Below are 18911 nucleotides of genomic sequence, written 5' to 3'. Positions count from 1 at the left end.
GGAATAATGTAAGGTAAAAATTATAATAATAGCTTACATTATGGAGTAGTTGCCATGTGCCAGCCATTGTGCTCAAGTGCATGAGCTGCATTATTTCATTAATTCTTAGAACAATCCTGTGATAGAGGAATTATTATCTTCATTGCACACATAAGAAAACTGAGACTGAGCAAGAAAAGAGCCAGACCACAGCCGTCTTGAGACTTACACGCCCTCCAGGAGTCAGGATGTTTCAGGGGGAAAGCCAGCCCATTGTCTATGGCAGCCACCTTGATAACAGGCTCCTTCACCACCACCCAGTCTGTGTCCTGAAGAGCAAGAGAAGACTAAATATTTATAGAGTCCCATCTGCCCCAGGCCCTTTAAAGTAGTAGCAAAGCATCCCATCTCAACCTCCTCAGGCATCAGTCCTTACTCAACCTCTGAACTGGTTTCCATATTGTTACCTGACTTAATACATTCATGGCACTTTGATTTGGCTAATTCAAGGTCCTCAGAGTCCCTTTCTTATCTTAGAAAAGGTGCCCTTCCCCAAGAGTTGCCACAGTCCTTGGTAACATGGGAAATGACAATAACAAAAGATAACTATAAGCCATTCCTCCTAGGGAAAGGCAGTGAGAATCCTGCGAGTATAAAAAAAAAAGAAAAGTCAATTATCACTCAGCCAAGGTTCTTTCGTGTGGACCTTGACTCAGATGCCACTTCAGTGGTGGTGACCACATTTTCCAGTGAGATAACGGATCCGTGGAAGATAACAGCTGGCTGCTCTTGCATAAGGGAGTCTGTTCCCCTGCTTCCGTGATACATTAAAAGGAAAAGGACGAGAGCTGAGTGCAGAGAGAGTGGAGCAGACTGCCTGTGACAGCAGCCCATGTCAGACATTCCCATGACTGTCTACTTGGCTCCATGTTCAGGTTAACTAGTGCCACCACAGGAACAGGGCATGTGGGTCCAGGATACCTGCATCAGAATCCTCTGGGACACCTTATTTAAGGTGTGAAATCCTCAGTTTACCCCAGACCTAATGGAGGAAAGGCTTGTACTGATCTTACGGAAAAACCCGAGTGAACTTTTTGGCCAATCCAATAAAATCTGTACTTTTTTTTTTTGGGCCACTCTGCACAGTGTGTAGTATCTTAGTTCCCCAACCAGGGAGTGAACCCGCACCCCCTGCACTGGAAGCACAGAGTCCTAACCACTGGACCGCCAGGGAAGTCCCCCGAATCTGTACTATTTTTAGTAAGCTCTTCAGGTGATTCTGATGTACAGAATTTGAGAACCACTATTACAAAAGGAGGTAAAAACACTATGAGGATGTGTTAACTAACCTTATTGTGGTAAACATTTTGCAATATATACATCAAATCATCACATTGTACATCTTAAACTTGCACAATATTATATGTCAATCATATCTCAATAAAGCTGGAAGAAAAAAAAACACTATAAAGAATAAAAGCCAACCTCACTCTCCTTCTCCAGGTAGCCTTCCTGCTAATTTTGTTAAATGTGCAGATTGAACAGGGATGGGGAAGTGTGGTGGAGTATAAAAGCAATGAGAGGGTAAAGAAAGTTGCAGGAAGCAGCTTTTTCTAAACTGATGTTCTGTGGAATTGTATTCTTGTGAGAAAAGTATTCCATGGTCAAAAGGTTTAGAAATCACCGAGCCAAACAAAATCACACAGGTGCACTAATGCACTATTTCTCAGACCTCTACTGTGCTACTATGCAATGTGAATCTCAAAAAAAGGCACAAAGTATGTAATATGTTCCAAACTTATTTGTACTTTTCTTCATTCTATCCCTATCATTAGCAGGATATTCCTTAAAAGACAAATTGAGAAAAGCTCTTCCAAATATTAACCTATCAATTTTAAAGACATGTGCTGTCCTGATTCCTCTGAACTTATGTGACCTAAATATCACCCCACTACATGCTTTCATATTATGCATATACTACACCTCATCCTCTCCTTCAAGATATAGATCAACCGCTTACCCGAGAGCTAGCACTATCCATTGGACAGTCATATTTAATCAGCCAGTTGTCATTGCCTCGATCTGTGAACAGAAATATGAAGTTAGTAGAAAAAACTGGGGTGATTTTCACTTTCAGCAATGATGAACTAGATATTCTGGACACTTGGGGACCAATCATCCTACTAAGAACAACTACAAAAAACAGATAAAATATTTTTATTCTTATTTATTTATTTATTTATTGGCCACACCGCACGGGATCTTAGTTCCCTGACCAGGGATTGAACCCACTCCCCCTGCAGTGGAAGCGTGGTCTTAACCACTGGACCGCCAGGGAAGTCCCTGGATAAAATATTTTTAAATCTCTTGAAGGCACTGGAGATTTTACAAGACCCTTAAGAGTTAAAGTGTCATGATCTGGGAGAAACAGGTAATCCAGAGAGGGGAGTCCAGCATTCGTGACTTCTTTTCTCTTACAGCACCTGCTGATTTGGGAGGAGGTGGCTACGAGGTGGCTAGAGGTAGAGCAGTGTTCTAATAGCGCTGGGGACCTAGGGAGACAAAGTTGTAGCCTGGTGACGGATAAGGTGGGGGAACCCTGGTAAATCATCCAAGCTTTTGGTTGAAACCTGAAAGGCTACAACCCTGGAAGTAAGCAGAATTTCCCCGCAATACCTGAAGTTAAAGTGATCCTGGGTTGCTGATGACCCTAGCTGCTTGCCAAAAGCAAACATCTCCTTCCAGACAAGATTTATACCAACATCCTAGGCCTCCAAATGTTTCTATAATTTCTGATATACGATATCTGACAATTAAAAATAACGAGGTATACAAAGAGACAACATGACACAAATAAAAACAAGAAAAACAAAAGAAAATTAAAACAAATCTACAGGGGCCCCAAATAATGAACATATAGACTCTGAAATGTTCAAGGTAAAATCATTAATATGTTTAAGAAGATAAAAGGCAAGATTAAGAACATCAGCAGAAAACAGGAATCTATAAAAAGAATCAAAAATTCAAAAAATTAAAAACACAGTTACCAAAATTAAGAACTCAATAGATAAGTTCAATAGCAGATTGTGCTAAAGAAAGTAGTGATTTGAAAGACAGACCACAAGAAATAAACCAGAATAAAGCACCCAGGAAAAAAAGATATATACATGAATGTACATCTAACAACATATAATTTGGAGTCCCAGAAGGAACAGAGAGAAAAATGAGCAGAAGTAATATTTAAAGAGACAATAGCTGAGAATTTTCCAAAAGTGACAAAACATATCAAACTATAGATTCAAGGAAGCCTGTATATACAAAGGAAAATATACCTAGGTATATCACGGTAAAAATGTTGAAAACCAAACACAGAGTAAATCTCAAAAGAATCTAGAGAAAAAGACAGATTACATTCGAAAAGGCAACAATAATATGGACGACTTACTTCTCCACAGAAACCATGGGAGCAAGAAGATAACGGAATGTTTTTTAAATACTGCTAAAAGGAAATAATTGCCAATCCCAAATTCTATACCCAGCAAAAATATTCCTCAAAAATGAAGCTGAAATAAAGATATTTTCAGACAAAAATAGGAACTTAATCACCAGCAGACTAGTACCTCAAAATAATAAAAGTCATACATGAAAAACCCACAGCAAACATCATACTCAGTGGTGAAAAGACCAAAAGCTCTTCTTCTAAGATCCTGAACAAAGCAAAAATGCCCACTTTTACCATTTCTATTCAACATAGTACTGAAAAACCAGAGCATTATGCAAGAAAAAGAAATAAAAGGCATCCAAACCGGAAATAAAAAGGTAAAGTTATCTGTTTGTAGATGATATGATCTTATATGTAGAAAACCCTAAAGATTCCACAAAAAACTGTTAGAACCAATAAATAAACTCAGCAAATGTATCAGGATACCAAGTAGACCACAAAAATCAGTTGCATTTCTATTCAATAACAATGAACAATCCAAAAAAGGAAATTAAGAAACAAATCCAGGGACTTCCCTGGTAGCGCAGTGGTTAAGAATCCACCTGCCAATGCAGGGAACACAGGTTCAAGTCCGGGTCCGGGAAGATCCCACATGCCACAGAGCAACTAAGCCCGTGCGCCACAACTACTGAGCCTGCGCTCTAGAGCCCGCGAGCCACAACTACCAAGCCCACGCACCGCAACTACTGAAGCCTGCATGCCTAGAGCCTGTGCTCCGCAACAAGAGGAGCCGCTGCAATGAAAAGGACGCATACCGCAATGAAGAATAGCCGCCACTCGCCGCAACTAGAGAAAGCCTGTGTGCAGCAATGAAGACCCAATGCAGCCAAAAACAAAAAAAGAAAAAAAGACTCTGTGCTCCCAACGCAGGGGGCCCAGGTTCGATCTCTGGTCAGGGAACTAGATCCCGCACGCTGCAACTAAAAGATCCCACATGCCGCAACAAAGATCCCATGTGCCACAACTAAGAGCAACAAAGATCCCATGTGCCACAACTAAGACCCAGAGCAGCCAAAAAATAAATATTTTTAAAAAAGAAAGAAAGAAATCCATTTACAATAGCATCAAAAAGAATAAAATACTTAGAAATTAGTTTACCAAGGAGGTGAAAGACTTGCATAATGAACACTACAAAACATTGCTGAAAGAAATTAAAGAAGACATAAATAAATGGAAAGACACCCCATGTTCATAGAATGGAAGACTTAATATTGTTAAGATATCAATACCACTTGAAGTGAAGCAACCTAGAAATTTAATGCAAGTCTATAAAAATCCCAATGATCTTTTTTGCAGAAATAGAAAAACTCACCCTAAAATTCATATTGAATCTCAAGGGACCCTGAATAGCCAAAACAATCCAGAAAAGGAACAAAGTTGGAGGATTCACATTTCCTCCAAAACTTTCAAACTTACTACAAAACTTACTACGAAGCTATAGTAATCAAAACAGTGTGGTACTGGCATAAAGACAGACCAATGGACTAGAATAGAGACTCTAGAAATAAACCTTTGCATTTATGATCAAACAATTTTTGACAAGGGTAGGAAGACCATTCAATAGGGAAAAGACTGTGTTTTCAACAAATGGTGCTGGGAAAACTGGATATCTACATATACAAGAATGAAGTTGGATCCTTACCTAACACCATAAACAAAAATTAACTCAAAATGGATCCATGACCTAAATCTAAGACCTAAAACTATAAAATTCATAGAAGAAAACATAGGGCAAAGCTTCACGACATTGGATTTGGCAGTGATTTCTTAGATATGACACGAAAGGTATAGATTAAAAAAAGGAAAAAAAATACTTCATGAAAAATTTTAAATTAATTGCATCAAAAGACACTATCAACAGAATAAAAAGGCAACCCACAGAATGGGAGGAAATAGTTGCAAGTCATGTATCTGATAAGGGATTAATATCCAAAATATATAAAGAACTCCTACAACTCAACAAAAATAAAACAACCCAATTCAAAGATGGGCAAAAGACTTGAACAGACATTTCTCCGAAGAAGAAATGCAAATGGCCAAAAAGCACATGAAAAGATGTTCAAGATCACTATCATTAGGGAAATGCAAATCAAAACTACAATGAGATACCACCTCATACCTATTAGGATGGCTACTATCAAAAAATCAGAAAATAACAAGTGATGGTGAAGATGTGGACAAATTGGAACTCTTGTGCACTGCTGATGGGAATGTAAAATGGTGCACCTGCTATGGAAAACAGTATGGCGGTTCCTAAAAAAATTCTCAACATAGAATTACCATATGATACAGCAATTCCACTTCTGGGTATACACTCAAAAGAACAGAAAGCAGGGTTTCAAAGATATTTGTACACCCACGTTCATAGCAGAATTATTCACAATAGCTAAAACGTGGAAGCAACCATGAAGCAAGTTTCTGTAGACAGATTAATGGATGAGTGAAATGTGGTATATACACACAATGGACTACTATTCAGCCTTAAACAGGAAAGAAATTCTGACACAGCCTACAATATGAATGAACTTTGAGGACATTATGCTAAGTGAATAAGCCAGTCAGAGAATGAAAATGCTGTATAAGTCCACTTAGATGAGGTATTTAAAGACAAAACTGTCCTGTGATAGGCCGGGCTACCATGAATGACTAGAGATCAAGGATAAGAGGACTCTTTGCGTTGCTTTGGAAGAGCCAAAGTGTCTTCTGTCTGGGACCGGGAAAGAGGCAAAGATAAAACGTAAATACTCACCACTTCTGATAACTACACATGATGTGCCTGAACAAGGCTTGTCTAGGAAAAGTATTTTCAAGACCCTCTCCAAATGTGCATAACCCTTATGTATTAGACTAAACTCATCCTGATAGGGTACTCTGATACTAAGCTCTGCAAGCCTCCAGGTCTCCCCCGTGCCTCATCACAGTCTGGCACAGGGCACAGGACCACCCACAGCTGCTCACCAGTGTTGCGGATGATGTAATCCAGCACCACCAACCGTTCAAACTGCAGCAGTAGTTGCCGGTTAGTGTTCTCGGGGAGAGGTTCTGCTTCAAAACGACGTAGCCAGTAGTCTGCATCTTTGTACCCTTCAACAAAGAGCTGGAATGAACCAACCTGCAACCAAAAAGGAAGAATAAAGGTATTTCCCTACAGCCCAAGTGCAAAGATCCCAGGAGTAAGCCAGGTACCCACTAAGGCCCTGTGGAGTTTATATCAGGAAAGGGTTGTGACAGTAATTGCTCATCCAAATTCAGGAAGCCCAGCTAAATGGTCCAGAGGAGTAAAGTGAGAAAGTTAGGGTCTCTTTGGAGAATTATTCCTCAAACCTTAGGCCCTTAACAGAAATGAGCAAGACAGAAGCCTCCGGGCAGGCTATTCAAGTGTCCATAGGTAAGTCTGTAGACACCTTGCTTCATCACTTGGATGATTATGCCACTATAAATCATCACCTTTGGTAAGCCACCGAGGCGCAGTCTATACCTTTGGCGGTAGCCCGATGCGGTTAAACCGCTGCCCAACTTTTGGCACTTTTTCCAGCGCAAGCCGCTTGCCCCTGGACTTCACGCGGTCAATGGCACTATAGTTGAAGGTCTCACTGGCCAGGTATACTACCTACAGTGGAAACAGAAGAGACACCTAGGTTAAAGTCAAATTTAAGGAACTATACCACTATGGCAGAGAATAGCTAGATGCTCACCAATACTGTTCCTCTTCCGCACGTAGAAGGAATGCATTTCTCAGCCTTTCTAGCTTCCAGGATAGAGTATATGACTAGTTCAGGTCAACAGAATGTTGACAAAGTGATGTATGCCCGTTACTTCCAGGCCTGGCCCCTAAAATCTCCCATGATCTTTAGTTCACGTTCCCCAATCTGTGCAGCTGGAAATGAAGGGCTCTGAGATGGCAAAACCACATCATGGAAGGATCCTAGATCTCTTGCCGCTACCTGGAGTGACATGGGATCTAGGAGAGCTGCCTAACTGGCATGGGTCTTGATGTGAGCAAGAACTCCTACTGTGTTAAACCACTGCAATGCAGGGGTTGTTACAGCAGCTAGCATGAATTACCCTGACCACTACAGCTACCTCCTGGGTTAGGAGAAGATGGCCCAGTGCCTATTTTCTCTCCAAATAAAAACAAATTGCAATTTACTCTATACTCTTTTATTTCCTGTTGAATTCTGTACTATGTACAATTATTTACATTCAAAAATTAAACAAATATTAAAATTGGTTTTAATTTTTAGTGAGTTGCTATATATTTACATAGACTGTATCTAGAATATTACACAAGAAACTAGTAATAACAGCTGCCTCTGAGGAAGGAAACCAAGTGGCTGGAAGACAGGGGTGGGAGAGAGACTGAATTACTCTTCTTTGTTTACTCTACTGTGCCTTCTAATTTTTGCACTAGATGCATGCATTACCTATTCAAAAAAAATTTTTAATAGGCCACCAATATTACACTTGATTGTCAAACTGCAGTGATATCACTGTAATCCATAATCCATATGTGTGTCCATTATCACACTTATCACATTGTCTCGTGATTATCCATTTGTATATCTAACTTGTTTCTTAAGAATAAAGAAATGTGGGGTGGATGAGAACATCTTATTTACATTAGCATCCCTAGTACCTAACACAGTGCCTGGCCCATGCTCATTTATTAAGTGAATGAATGAATGAGTTACGAGCTTCTTTCAGAGATAGCTATAAGTGAGTTTTACCATATAAATACCTAAAATCAAATTTATAAGAAAATTCTTTTTCTAAGCCTTGCAAAATTCATTACAAATAACTAATTATTTTGCCCCCGAAATCTCAAAGACAGCGTAAAATAATTCCCTTCCTCCCATCCATCCATCCATCCAGTTTTAACAGAGTACCTAAAACGGATGTGCAAAGTACTGTAGGTTAGCACTCTCTGCCTTACAAATCTGGAAACACAGGCACAGGAATAAAGGGGAAAAAAGGCTTTCCTAAGACTACCTTGCCAGTTTCCATGGTGAAAACACTGGCTCTCAAGCCATAAACCACCCTTTCCCCCCATCAGATTTATTTTTGATCAATTTTTGTAACAAACCACTCTTTCCCTATGACTAATGAAACTATCACAACCTGAAACCTTGCAGGAACAGAGAGCAGAGATAGCGATCGAGTGAGAATTACAGCCTTACTGTTTGAAGCTCCATCTCAAGTGAGCCCCGTTTCCATAGTGACAGATGCTCTGATCAACTGGATAGAATCCTGTCACAAGGGTGGGGAGGGAGGGAGGGGAGAGATTTCCTCTTACTATTGTCCAACAGCTGTAATGTAAAGCTTGCAAATATATGTGGGGTTTTTTTGGCTTGTTTGTTTTGTTTTAGCATTATTTATTTATTTATTTTTGGCTGCGTTGGGTCTTCGTTGCTGTGCATGGACTTGCTCTAGTTGCGGTGAGCGGGGGCTACTCTTCATCGTGGTGCATGGGCTTCTCTTGTTGCGGCTTCTCTTGCTGCGGAGCACAGGCTCTAGGAGCGCAGGCTTCAGTAGCTGTGGTGCACAGGCTCAGTAGTTGTAGCTCGCGGGCTCTAGAGCGCAGGCTCAGTAGTTGTGGCGCACGGGCTTAGCTGCTCCACAGCATGTGGGATCTTCCTGGACCAGGGCTCGAACCTGTGTCCCCTGCATTGGCAGGCAGATTCTTAACCACTGCGCCACCAGGCACAAGTCCCACAAATGTATGTTAAGCTTGCAAAGTTCTGTCTCATCTCAGTCTCATGGAAGACAAGTGTTTTTGTTGTTGATTTTTTGATGTAAAAGATCCTCAGGCCTTATTAAAGTTCTCTAACAGGGAAAGAGAAAGCCCAGAGATAGGGAAGAAAGGGATTGTGTGACATTAATTATTAGAATAGTCATAAAAATACCACAGGTGAAGATGTATGGAGTGTTTACACTGTGCCAGCTGCTGGGCTACATGTTCAACATGGATTAACTTGTGCAATCTTCATAGCCACTCTCTAAAGTAGGACCTCTTTATGTCCCTATTTTTATAGTGAGGAGACTGAATGGGCAGGGGATATGGGGGTGACTTGCCCAAGGGTCACCCAGTAAAGAGCTGCAGCACCAGAATTTGGACTCAAGCCCTCTGATTCTTAGGCACTGCACTTGAGAAGCACAGGCAAAGCAGACAGGCACAGGGCATGGGTGGTCTGCTATTTACCTAGCAAAGAAAGGAAATTACAGTGATGAGCACGGAGTACTTAGAAGCATTTCTAGAGTCTAGGAGGGGCCTAGCAGGAGGATTTCAGGTTAGGCAGGAGATCTTAGGATCTTTAATTATCATACAAGATGTTCAATGTGCCGTTTAACTATACGCACACAGAGAGAACTAAGTATAAAGGGAAGGAATGAGCTGCACAAGGCAAGGCAGTGACTTAGGTGTCAGATGGGAGCTACAAGCCCGGAACTACAATCAAACATTCTCTCCATTGGCCTGAGGTTGGGGGATCTCTGTTACTGTTTTTTCATGGTTTGGTATCTATCCACTGATTCAGCTGGTACTTAAGAAATGCTTACTATAAGTATAGTACTTTGCTAGGTGCTGAGAATGAGAGAAGGAAATTTCAAGAAGTGGTCCCTGACTTCTACAACCTTAACAAATTAGTTGGCTTATTTGAAGTTTGGTGGCAAAGGAGCAGACACAGTTAAACATCCACAACAATCACATTTTCTTCTAACATACCCTGGGAAAACAGAAAAAACAGATTTGAAGGGAAGCTCCTGTCTGCTGATCAGGCTCTTTGCCCCCAGCCTGCTATCTAAACCGGCAAAGAAAACCTCAAGCAGGGGTTTTTAATCTAGATCCTATGGGTCAAAGGGTGGACTTCAACTTGTCTATGAACCATCCTCCTGAAATTATATGCAATAATTGCAAATATATGTATTTTTTGTGGGAACAAGATTTATAGCTTTTATCAGATTTTCAAAGAGGATTAAGACCCAGAGATACAAAGATGCCCCTGCAGCCTTAAAGCATCAGATCAGAGTTTCACCTTAAGTTATTACTAAATCTCAGGGAGCCACATACTAAATGAGTGACGACGTGTCCTTAGATGTTCATATGCTGACCAGCAGATTTCTTCCCCTCAGAACCCTTGGAAGGTCTCATGAGACACCCTGTAGTACAGGGGTTCTTAACCTAGTGTCAGTAAACTTCCTGAAACTGTATGCAATAAATTCTATATTAAAGCATGTTTTTGCAAGGGGCAAGGGGGCGGGGGCCGCGTATGGTCCAGACCCTTCAATAGAACCTCAGCTAAGTCTGTAACACATACAAGGTATGTACAAATCCATTCTAAGTGTGGAATTGCCTGGATCTGGGAACCCGATTTTGTTATGTTCAGACAAGTACCAGAATTCCATAGCATAAAGATGGGTGAGGAGAATTCCATGTCAGTTCCCTGTAGGTGTTCAGGCCAGACCTTTACTCTAACCCTCAGCCAATCCTAGAGTCCTCCTTGGCAGACCTTGCATTAGTGCTTAGCTGACATCAGCTAGTCCATTCTAGACTGTATCTAAATCCTGGAATAGCTCAGAAATCTAACAGAGTAAGCTACAAAAGTAGCTAGGTTTCTAACCAGCTTGGGGTTACCTGGGATCCAAAGACCCAGGGAGCCCATACATGTGCATCAGGTCAGTGAACTTCCTGAAACTGTGTGCAGAAAATTTATGTGTATCCTTCTCAGGATAGCTTTCATCACATGATCAAACCATGAGCTTAAACCTACCACCCCCACCAAAAAAAAGGGCTGAGAACCCTAGACTCAGGGCACAAATAGCCCTCACTGGATCTAGCAGTCCCACTAACACGTAGCAGGGCTTAGGTCCAGGAAAACTCTGGCCAGGCAGTAAGGCTTCCTGGAGACTAACCTTTGTACGGGGTACAATGTTCAGTTCCAGTTTTTGGTCCACCAGGCTGGCCCCTGCCTCTGAGAGATAGCCCTGGTTGAGGACAAGGCAGTCACGGCCAAAGCAGCAGGGACAGCACAGCTTTTGTAGCCACTTGGTCCACTTAGGATTAAGATGCCCATATGGCTCTTCATTCTTGGGTTTGAAAACAGCAATGATTTTCTACAGAGACAAAAGAAAAAGAGGATGTTAAAGGCAAGTTGATTAAAGTAGCTCACAGACCAAGTCAGCAGGAATCTAGAAAGAAATGAGAGGGCATAGGCAGACAATCCCTACGTACAGTTAGACACTGGCTTCTCCCCCAGCTTGTAAGGGGAAGACACCAGCTCACATGAGCAGCTGAGAGACCCCCTGCCAGAAAGGGCTGTGGCCAGAGAAGGTGCCAAGGCTGATATATACGGTACAACAGATTCTAACACCATCAAACCCCAACTTCTAAGGTACACTCATACATGCTGTTGCTCTGCATCAATTATGGAAAGACTCAAAAAAGTATTAACTGAAAGGAAATTAGTAAGGTCTTATAGAATGAGGTTAAGAAAATTCTTTCATCAATGGTAGTTTCCTCTATTGGCCTTACTATTCCACACCCACCCCCTCCGCGTGTTAACAAACCTTAAAAAAGTTTAGGAATGACAAACTAAGAAAGCAATGGAAGAGAAAAATCACAGCAGGAAAAAGGATCTGCTATCTGGTTAGAATGGGGTTCTTTGAAGTAATTCTGATAGGCAAGCGATCAGGACATGAGAGGCCACAAAGATTAAGATCCATCTTCTCTAGCAGACAGTAACTTAATCCTCAAAGATCCTTGGACATATGGGCTGCTGCTGCAATCTAGAAACTAAGGCCTTCCCTCCTGAAGGTTTCTTCCCCAAGCCAGTCAGCCCTCTGAGGTTGTTTTATATTTATGTCATTCCTTCCAGTCCCCAAGCTGGTACTTTCAAAGGAAGAAAAGTAAAGTAAATATGCTATTCAAGTGATTCATCTTTATATCATATGACTCTCCCTCTCCCCTCACCCCACAGCCAACTCAAGATAGTCTAGGTCATAAGACATTTTCCTGTGGGTGTCACTTCCTGAATAGCTGGTCACAGCAAAAAACACAAATCCACCTGCCTGCGTTAAGTACTCATATTAGGAACTGGCTAGGCACATGTCTAAAACAATAACTGGTCAATCTTGAGGACAGTCCCTTCAAGAAGCCTTGCAAGGATTTGAGAGGGCAAGAGAAATACAGAACTTTCCTCCTCCAAAAGAATCAATTTATTCTTAACGATAAACAAACTTACTTATTCACCGGAAAAAGTCAAATGCATATATTCATATTATAAGTCTTCAGAATTACATTCTTATCTAAAGTGGCTAGGAAGAGGCCTATTTTAGCAATCTTCCTCTCTGTCTCTGTACCCCTGGAACCCTGGGCTCTGAATCACACAGCAGCAGTAGTAAGTGGCTTACCATACAGAGAATGACTGATGACTCCACTGTAACTCTCTGGAACCTGGGCAGTGAAACCACAGTACAACTTGAGGCCCATCCCAGAACCCACCAGTCAGTTCAACTGAGGCATAATGTGGAGTTCTGCAAGCTGGTCCCCAGTGAAAGGGAAACCAAGACATTCCTACTATTAGTAAGGCTGAAAAATAACAGGGCTGAGGCTTAAATACTTCCACTTAAAGAAAGCAGAACTTGGGAATTCCCTGGCAATCCAGTGGTTAGGACTCTGCACTTCCACTGCAGGGGGCACAGGTCTGATCCCTGGTCGGGGAACTAAGATCCCGAAAGCCACACGGTGCAGCCGGAAAAAAAAAAAGAAAAGAAAAGAAAGCAGAACCTGAAGGCCAACATTGCAGCCAAGCATCTTTTATAGACTGACCTCTCAAACTTCTCAATTTCCTTCCACCATAAGGAGAATCAGAAAGCATTTTGTTGACTCTAAAAGCATTAGTAATCGTGGTTCTCTCAGTATTACAAGGGTTTCATTAAATAATAATGCCTGGAATGGACAAACAGGGGAATGGTAGGGTGGGAAGGATGGAGGAACAGAAGGACATTAAGACAGAAGGGGAGACAAGTGCCTTTCAGGACTAAGTGTTGCCTCAGTTCAATTCAATTCTGCCAACATTTGCTCAGTACCTAGTTCTTATAAGACAGTGCATCAGCACTCTGTGGTTTTCCTAGATAGACACATAAAGCAGCCTCTGGCCTACTTTCCAAAGCTAGTGTTAACGTCACATAATCAACTGTGTTACAGAATACTCAAGAATATTCTTCTAATTCATAGAAAACAAACTCTAAAGCCACCCACCAATATTTGGTTGAGAAAGAAAATAACTACTGCCTAATTTGTTTCACCAACCTTTCTCTTCTTTAATATACTTTCAATTCCTTTATTACATTTAGGAGAAAGCTTCAGGTTGATGTCAATATTTTAAAAACACCCTCCCTTAACACCCACTTACTAAAACCCCTTTTAATAAAGGGGTTAAGGTGCAGGTAGCTCAAGCAGCAGCAATCCATGAACTTGGGGATAAAAACAGCACTGCACAAGGAAGCAAGGGGCCACTCACTGGCTGGTGCCAGACCCACAACCAGTTACTGAAACCTGGAACCCAAAGGGTTTCCTGTATCTATGCGGCAGCCCCACGGAGGAGGGTACTATGCTGTGCTAAAATCTAACACAGTTCAAGCACATCACTCATACTATGCAGTGAAATATGCAAAAATAACGCATAATAAACAGGGGTTTTTTTAAGTTTGGTCAACACAAAGTGGACGGTTCTCAAACTTTTTGGTTTCAAGGTCCCTTTAAACTCTTAAAAACTATTGAAGACCCCAAAAGCTTTTATATACATGGGTAAAATCTATATTTGCTGTACTAGAAATTAAAACTAAAATGTTAAAACTATTTATTAATTCACCTAATCATAAAAATAAGCCTATTACATGTTAACATAAGTGACATGTTTTTATGAAAAATAACTATATTTTAAAAAACATTTAGTGAGAAGACTGGCATTGTTTTACATTTTGCAAATCTCTAATGTTTGGCTCAATAAAAGACAACTGTATTCTCACATCTTCTTTAAAATTCAATCTGTTTCAATATCATACATCATGCAACCTCTGGAAATCTCTGCTGTACACTCATAAGGAAATGAGAGTGAAAAAGGCAAGTCTGTATTCTGTTGGAGGTTGGATGGAAACAGCATTCTTTGACTTAGCTATTTAGGTAGAGAAGCCTTATTTACATATAACTTTTACAAAAGAGAGGGATGGACTACTCCAAATATATGAGACCCTGAAAGAATATGGGATCTAAGTAGAATGTAATAAAAAAGATTCAGCCTGTATTTATTTTCCTATCCACTGCTGTCGACCCAACCTGCCTCATCCATTACAACTTGTGGCCTGGGACAGCTCCCTGTAACAGATGGTAGATGATGCTTAAAAATCTCCAGAACTACACCTATATATGGTATACAAACATGAATGTGTCTTAACATTTTAGTAATAAAAAAGTTACTCTGTTTGAGATCTCTATTCTTTATTTGGCTATTAGTGTCATTCTCAACCAAATGTTAGGACATCAAAATTTCCTGGAGGGCACAGGTGGTTAGAAGAAACACATTCAATATTACAACATAATTTTATATTTGAAAAATGGAAAATAATACTGTACTGTTTTCATGACAAACTCTCGGTGAATAAAGTATTTTTAAAAGGTTGAAAATTACTGATACAAGGCCAAGCTCCTAGAACATGTGAGCAGTATCTGTAGAATTGTGTCGCAAACACCAATGAGCATTATCTAATGAATTACTGTTCTCAATATGAAAGGATCATCTCAGAATTATACTACTTTTGCTTTATTCAGTGCCACGTATCCAAGAAAGCCTAATCCAGAGGTCAGTGGGCATGTAACTTAAAAACGAAACAAAACACTCTGAACTCCTGCTAAGCACCAGGAATTAGGCCAGGGGCTTTCATGTGTGGTATCTCATTTACTCCTCCCAATAAACTAGTCAGTCACATGCTGTTCTATGTTTTGGCAACATGAACACCTAGAATTACTAGCCTCTCAAAACAGAAAATGCTCAGAAAATACTTTCGTAGATGACTGAGCATGAGACCTGAAGCACAAGGATGTATGCAGGTGAGGAGGGTAATATGAACACGCTACCATGACTCCTGATCTAGCATTTTCCATCTTACTGTTCCAGGTCCCTACTTGCTCATCCCGAGAAAGAAACCACCCTAAAATGGGAAATGGAATCAGGGCTGTTATCTTTAAGAACCTTTCAGACTGTCCAGCTCCAAAGTACCTGTGGCAGAAACTGCTGATTCCCCCAATCTCTGTTCCCTCTTCTTCCTTGGACACAGGTCCCTGATTTTTAGCTGGGCAAAATAAAGACTACAGTTCCCAGCCACTACTGCAGCTAAGTTCTGGACGATGGGATGTAAGCAGAAGAGTCTGGTGCAACTTCTAGGAAACGTCCTACAGGGAAAGGGCATCCTCTCCCTCTTCCTCTCCCTCTCCTTCTTCCAACTGGCTGAAAAGCAGGCAAGATGTCTGCAGTTTGAGCAGCCATCTTGGATCACGAAGTGGAAGCCACGTGCTAGGGATGGCTGACCAGCCGGGCGGTCGGATGCATATTGTTCATACTGCATCCATGATAAAGGAAAATGCCATCCCAGCTCTGAGCAGTCTGCAGACTTCTTTTATGAGAGTCAAATGTAGTTTTATTCAAGTTATTATTATTTTAAATTTTCTGTCACACACAGCCAAATTTAGTCTTAACCAATATGGTAGCTGAAAAGAGAAACCAGAGATTCAGATGACTAACTCTGAGGCAGCAGGACATAGTAGTTAGGAGCATGAACTCTGGAGCCAGTCTGCCTGGGTCCGAATCCTGCCTCCTACTTAATAGCTGTGAGACCCTGGGCAAATTAGGTATACTGTGTGCCTCGGTGTCATCGTCTGTGGGGGCAATAATAGTACCTACCTCTGAAGGTGTTATGAGTATTAAGTGAATTATTATTTGTAAAGCATTTTAAATAGTACCTGGCATACAGTAAATGCTATCTACGTATTTTTAAATAAAATAGTTAAACACATTTGCAGCAGGGCCAAAGATGACAAAACTAACTACAGTGAGTCTGTGGTCCAGTATAACCCACCATAGCAGTTAGGAAGTGATCCTCTGCCCTGAACCACATTTTCCTCAGTGTGAACAGGATGGTTACACTAATAAGTTTTATCCAGTCATATGTGTCTTGACTTCCCCTCTAAGAAAGGACAGTGGCCAGGAAATTTGAGAGACTAAGATCCTGCAAATCACCAAGAAGCATACCCATAGTCTGTCATTCTCTGTGCCCTATGTACTGAGGTGGTAGTACTTTACCTGCCAGGTAGAATTGAGAGATCATATTACTTCCACCTGTCAGAGCACCAGAACACTTCTCTGCTGACCTGACACACTTCCAGTGTTACAGTGGAGCTCTAACAGTGTCATGAAAGAAAAACAAGAACCTTCCTCCTGCTTCTGTACCTAACAAAGATAATCTTAGCCCCTTCTTACATCAGCCAACAAGCAAACAACTACAAAATAAAATAAAATCCATTCATGTCTTAGATCTCACTCTGGTTCCTAAATAAAAAAGATGAAAACATCTTGCTAACCTTTAAACCTCAGGACACCCACCTTTCTTTCTTTTCTTCTAGAAGTGATGGTTCCTGTTTGAGCTTTCGATTTAACTCACTGCTCCCTTATTTGAAAGACTTACTACTCTCGAAGCTTTCCCCCGTCTCAGTTTATGTTAACTGATTTGATGGCAGAATTGCTCTCTGGTTCTTGGTGATAATTCAGGGACAACAACGTCCTCCCAAAAGAACACACCACCCATCTCAAGAGTTCACACAAGAGAGATGCAGAGAAAATGTGAGGGAGCTCTGATACCCATCATTTTAATAAGCATAACAATAATACATTTTTCCAACAAACCATTCTAGTCCATCTGAGAACTTTAACAGGGAAGATTTGATTTTTTTTTTTGACTCATTGATATTCCAAAGATACCTCTAGTTTGATCTAAATGCCTTAAATCCTCCTATGGTTATCAAAAGAATAAAGGTCACTTTACAGCCGCCCTGGTCACTCCATGCCCCATCCCATCCCCCTTTAAACACATACAAGGGACAAAATAAAGGTCAAACAAACACTCCGCCTTTGTTAAAAAAGCAAACTGCTGACAGTCCTGGGAGAGAAATGAAAGGAAAAGGTAGCTGACAGTCCCATGTTTCTCAAACTTCACATTCTAAACTGAGGAGCCACAAGAAGGATTTGAAGAATTTCCCAAAAGTGAGCAATAACCAGGACAAATGAAACTGATGAGTCCACCCACTCTTACAACAAACGTCTGCCAATAAGGGGCCTGGGTCGGTGGCAGGAGACGTCCCCACAACAGAGAAGGCTGGGAATGAACCCTCAGAGCCTCTGATGGGTCACCCGTCCTCCTCAATGAACAGCGACAACACTGGTTCGGTCCAAAAAGAGAGGACGGGCTCAAAGCTCAAAACAGTACGTCAGTGGCCGAATAAAGAATCTACTAGAAAGCAGCATCTCCCCGCGCGTCTCTGTCCAGAGGCCGATTGGCCCATCACACCGCTGGGGCCCTCGCCTGTATCTGGTCAATTTCCTCTTTTCATTCTCCGCTCACGCCTCCCCTACCAAATAACTTCTGAGTTATTTCTTCATTCCGGACAGCTTCTCCGTCTCCAGTCCTCAGTGGAATTCCAAAGTCCTGCCAAGGGGCTCTGCACTATGAAGTTTCTCCCTTTCTCAGCCTTTCAAACCCCCGTTCTCCCTCTGGCTGTGCGAACCCTCAAACTTCCCCGGACAGGCCCACCCTCCCCGATGCCGGCGGCCGCGGTCCCCAGCCCGCTCTCACCCCCTGAGGGTCCTTGACGAAGTAGCTTCCGCTGGAGCCCTGGTAGATGCGCTCGGGGAAGATGCAACGCTCGATGGCCACCTCGGCCTGCCGCACCACCGCCTCGAACTCGGGGTCCTCCGGGAACTCGTTCCGCTCGCGGTGGGCCTGCGCGGCGTGCGCAGCCGCCGCGGCCTGGGCGGCCAGGGCTTGGGCCTGCGCCGCCATGGTTTGGGTTTGACACTGGGCCACCGCGCCCCGGGCCCGATCCAGCAGTGGCTGCCGCTCCCGGTCGTGGCCTGGCGAGCCCTGCGGAGAGGGGGCCGGGCCGGCCACCGCCGCCACGCGGACCGCGCCTCCCGGCACCTGCGGAAAGTGAACGGCCGAGGCGGACGGAAAGGTGTAGTCCGGAGGTTGGGCCCGCTCAGGGGACACGAGTGGGCTAGTCTCGTCCATCCCTCAGGTCGCGGGCTCCAGGACCCGGTGCGCTTCACACAGCTGAGATCCCGGCTGGGACCAATCCGCGAAACCCCCAACCCTCCCCGGGCCAACC

The 18911-nt window shown here is 42.3% G+C and overlaps 1 protein-coding gene across 2 annotated transcripts in view; it reads right to left on the bottom strand.

Annotated features, from left to right (window-relative positions):
- The window catches only part of PI4K2A (phosphatidylinositol 4-kinase type 2 alpha), a 24322-nt gene extending 5411 nt beyond the window's left edge, over nucleotides 1–18911 (bottom strand). For both annotated transcript variants that reach the window (XM_068548309.1, XM_068548311.1), the window contains exons 1-6: nucleotides 18380–18911; nucleotides 11390–11590; nucleotides 6960–7091; nucleotides 6440–6593; nucleotides 2000–2061; nucleotides 209–308 (exon numbers count right to left, since the gene is read on the bottom strand). In XM_068548309.1, the coding sequence (XP_068404410.1) occupies nucleotides 209–308; nucleotides 2000–2061; nucleotides 6440–6593; nucleotides 6960–7091; nucleotides 11390–11590; nucleotides 18380–18814 (1084 nt within the window). In that variant the 5' untranslated portion in view covers nucleotides 18815–18911. The remainder of the gene's footprint in view (nucleotides 1–208; nucleotides 309–1999; nucleotides 2062–6439; nucleotides 6594–6959; nucleotides 7092–11389; nucleotides 11591–18379) is intronic.

The sequence above is a fragment of the Eschrichtius robustus genome, chromosome 7, assembly GCF_028021215.1.
Source record: "Eschrichtius robustus isolate mEscRob2 chromosome 7, mEscRob2.pri, whole genome shotgun sequence".
Lineage (NCBI taxonomy): Eukaryota > Metazoa > Chordata > Mammalia > Artiodactyla > Eschrichtiidae > Eschrichtius > Eschrichtius robustus.
Note: the sequence above shows the minus strand (reverse complement) of the source record. Positions and strands in the feature narration are given on the sequence as shown.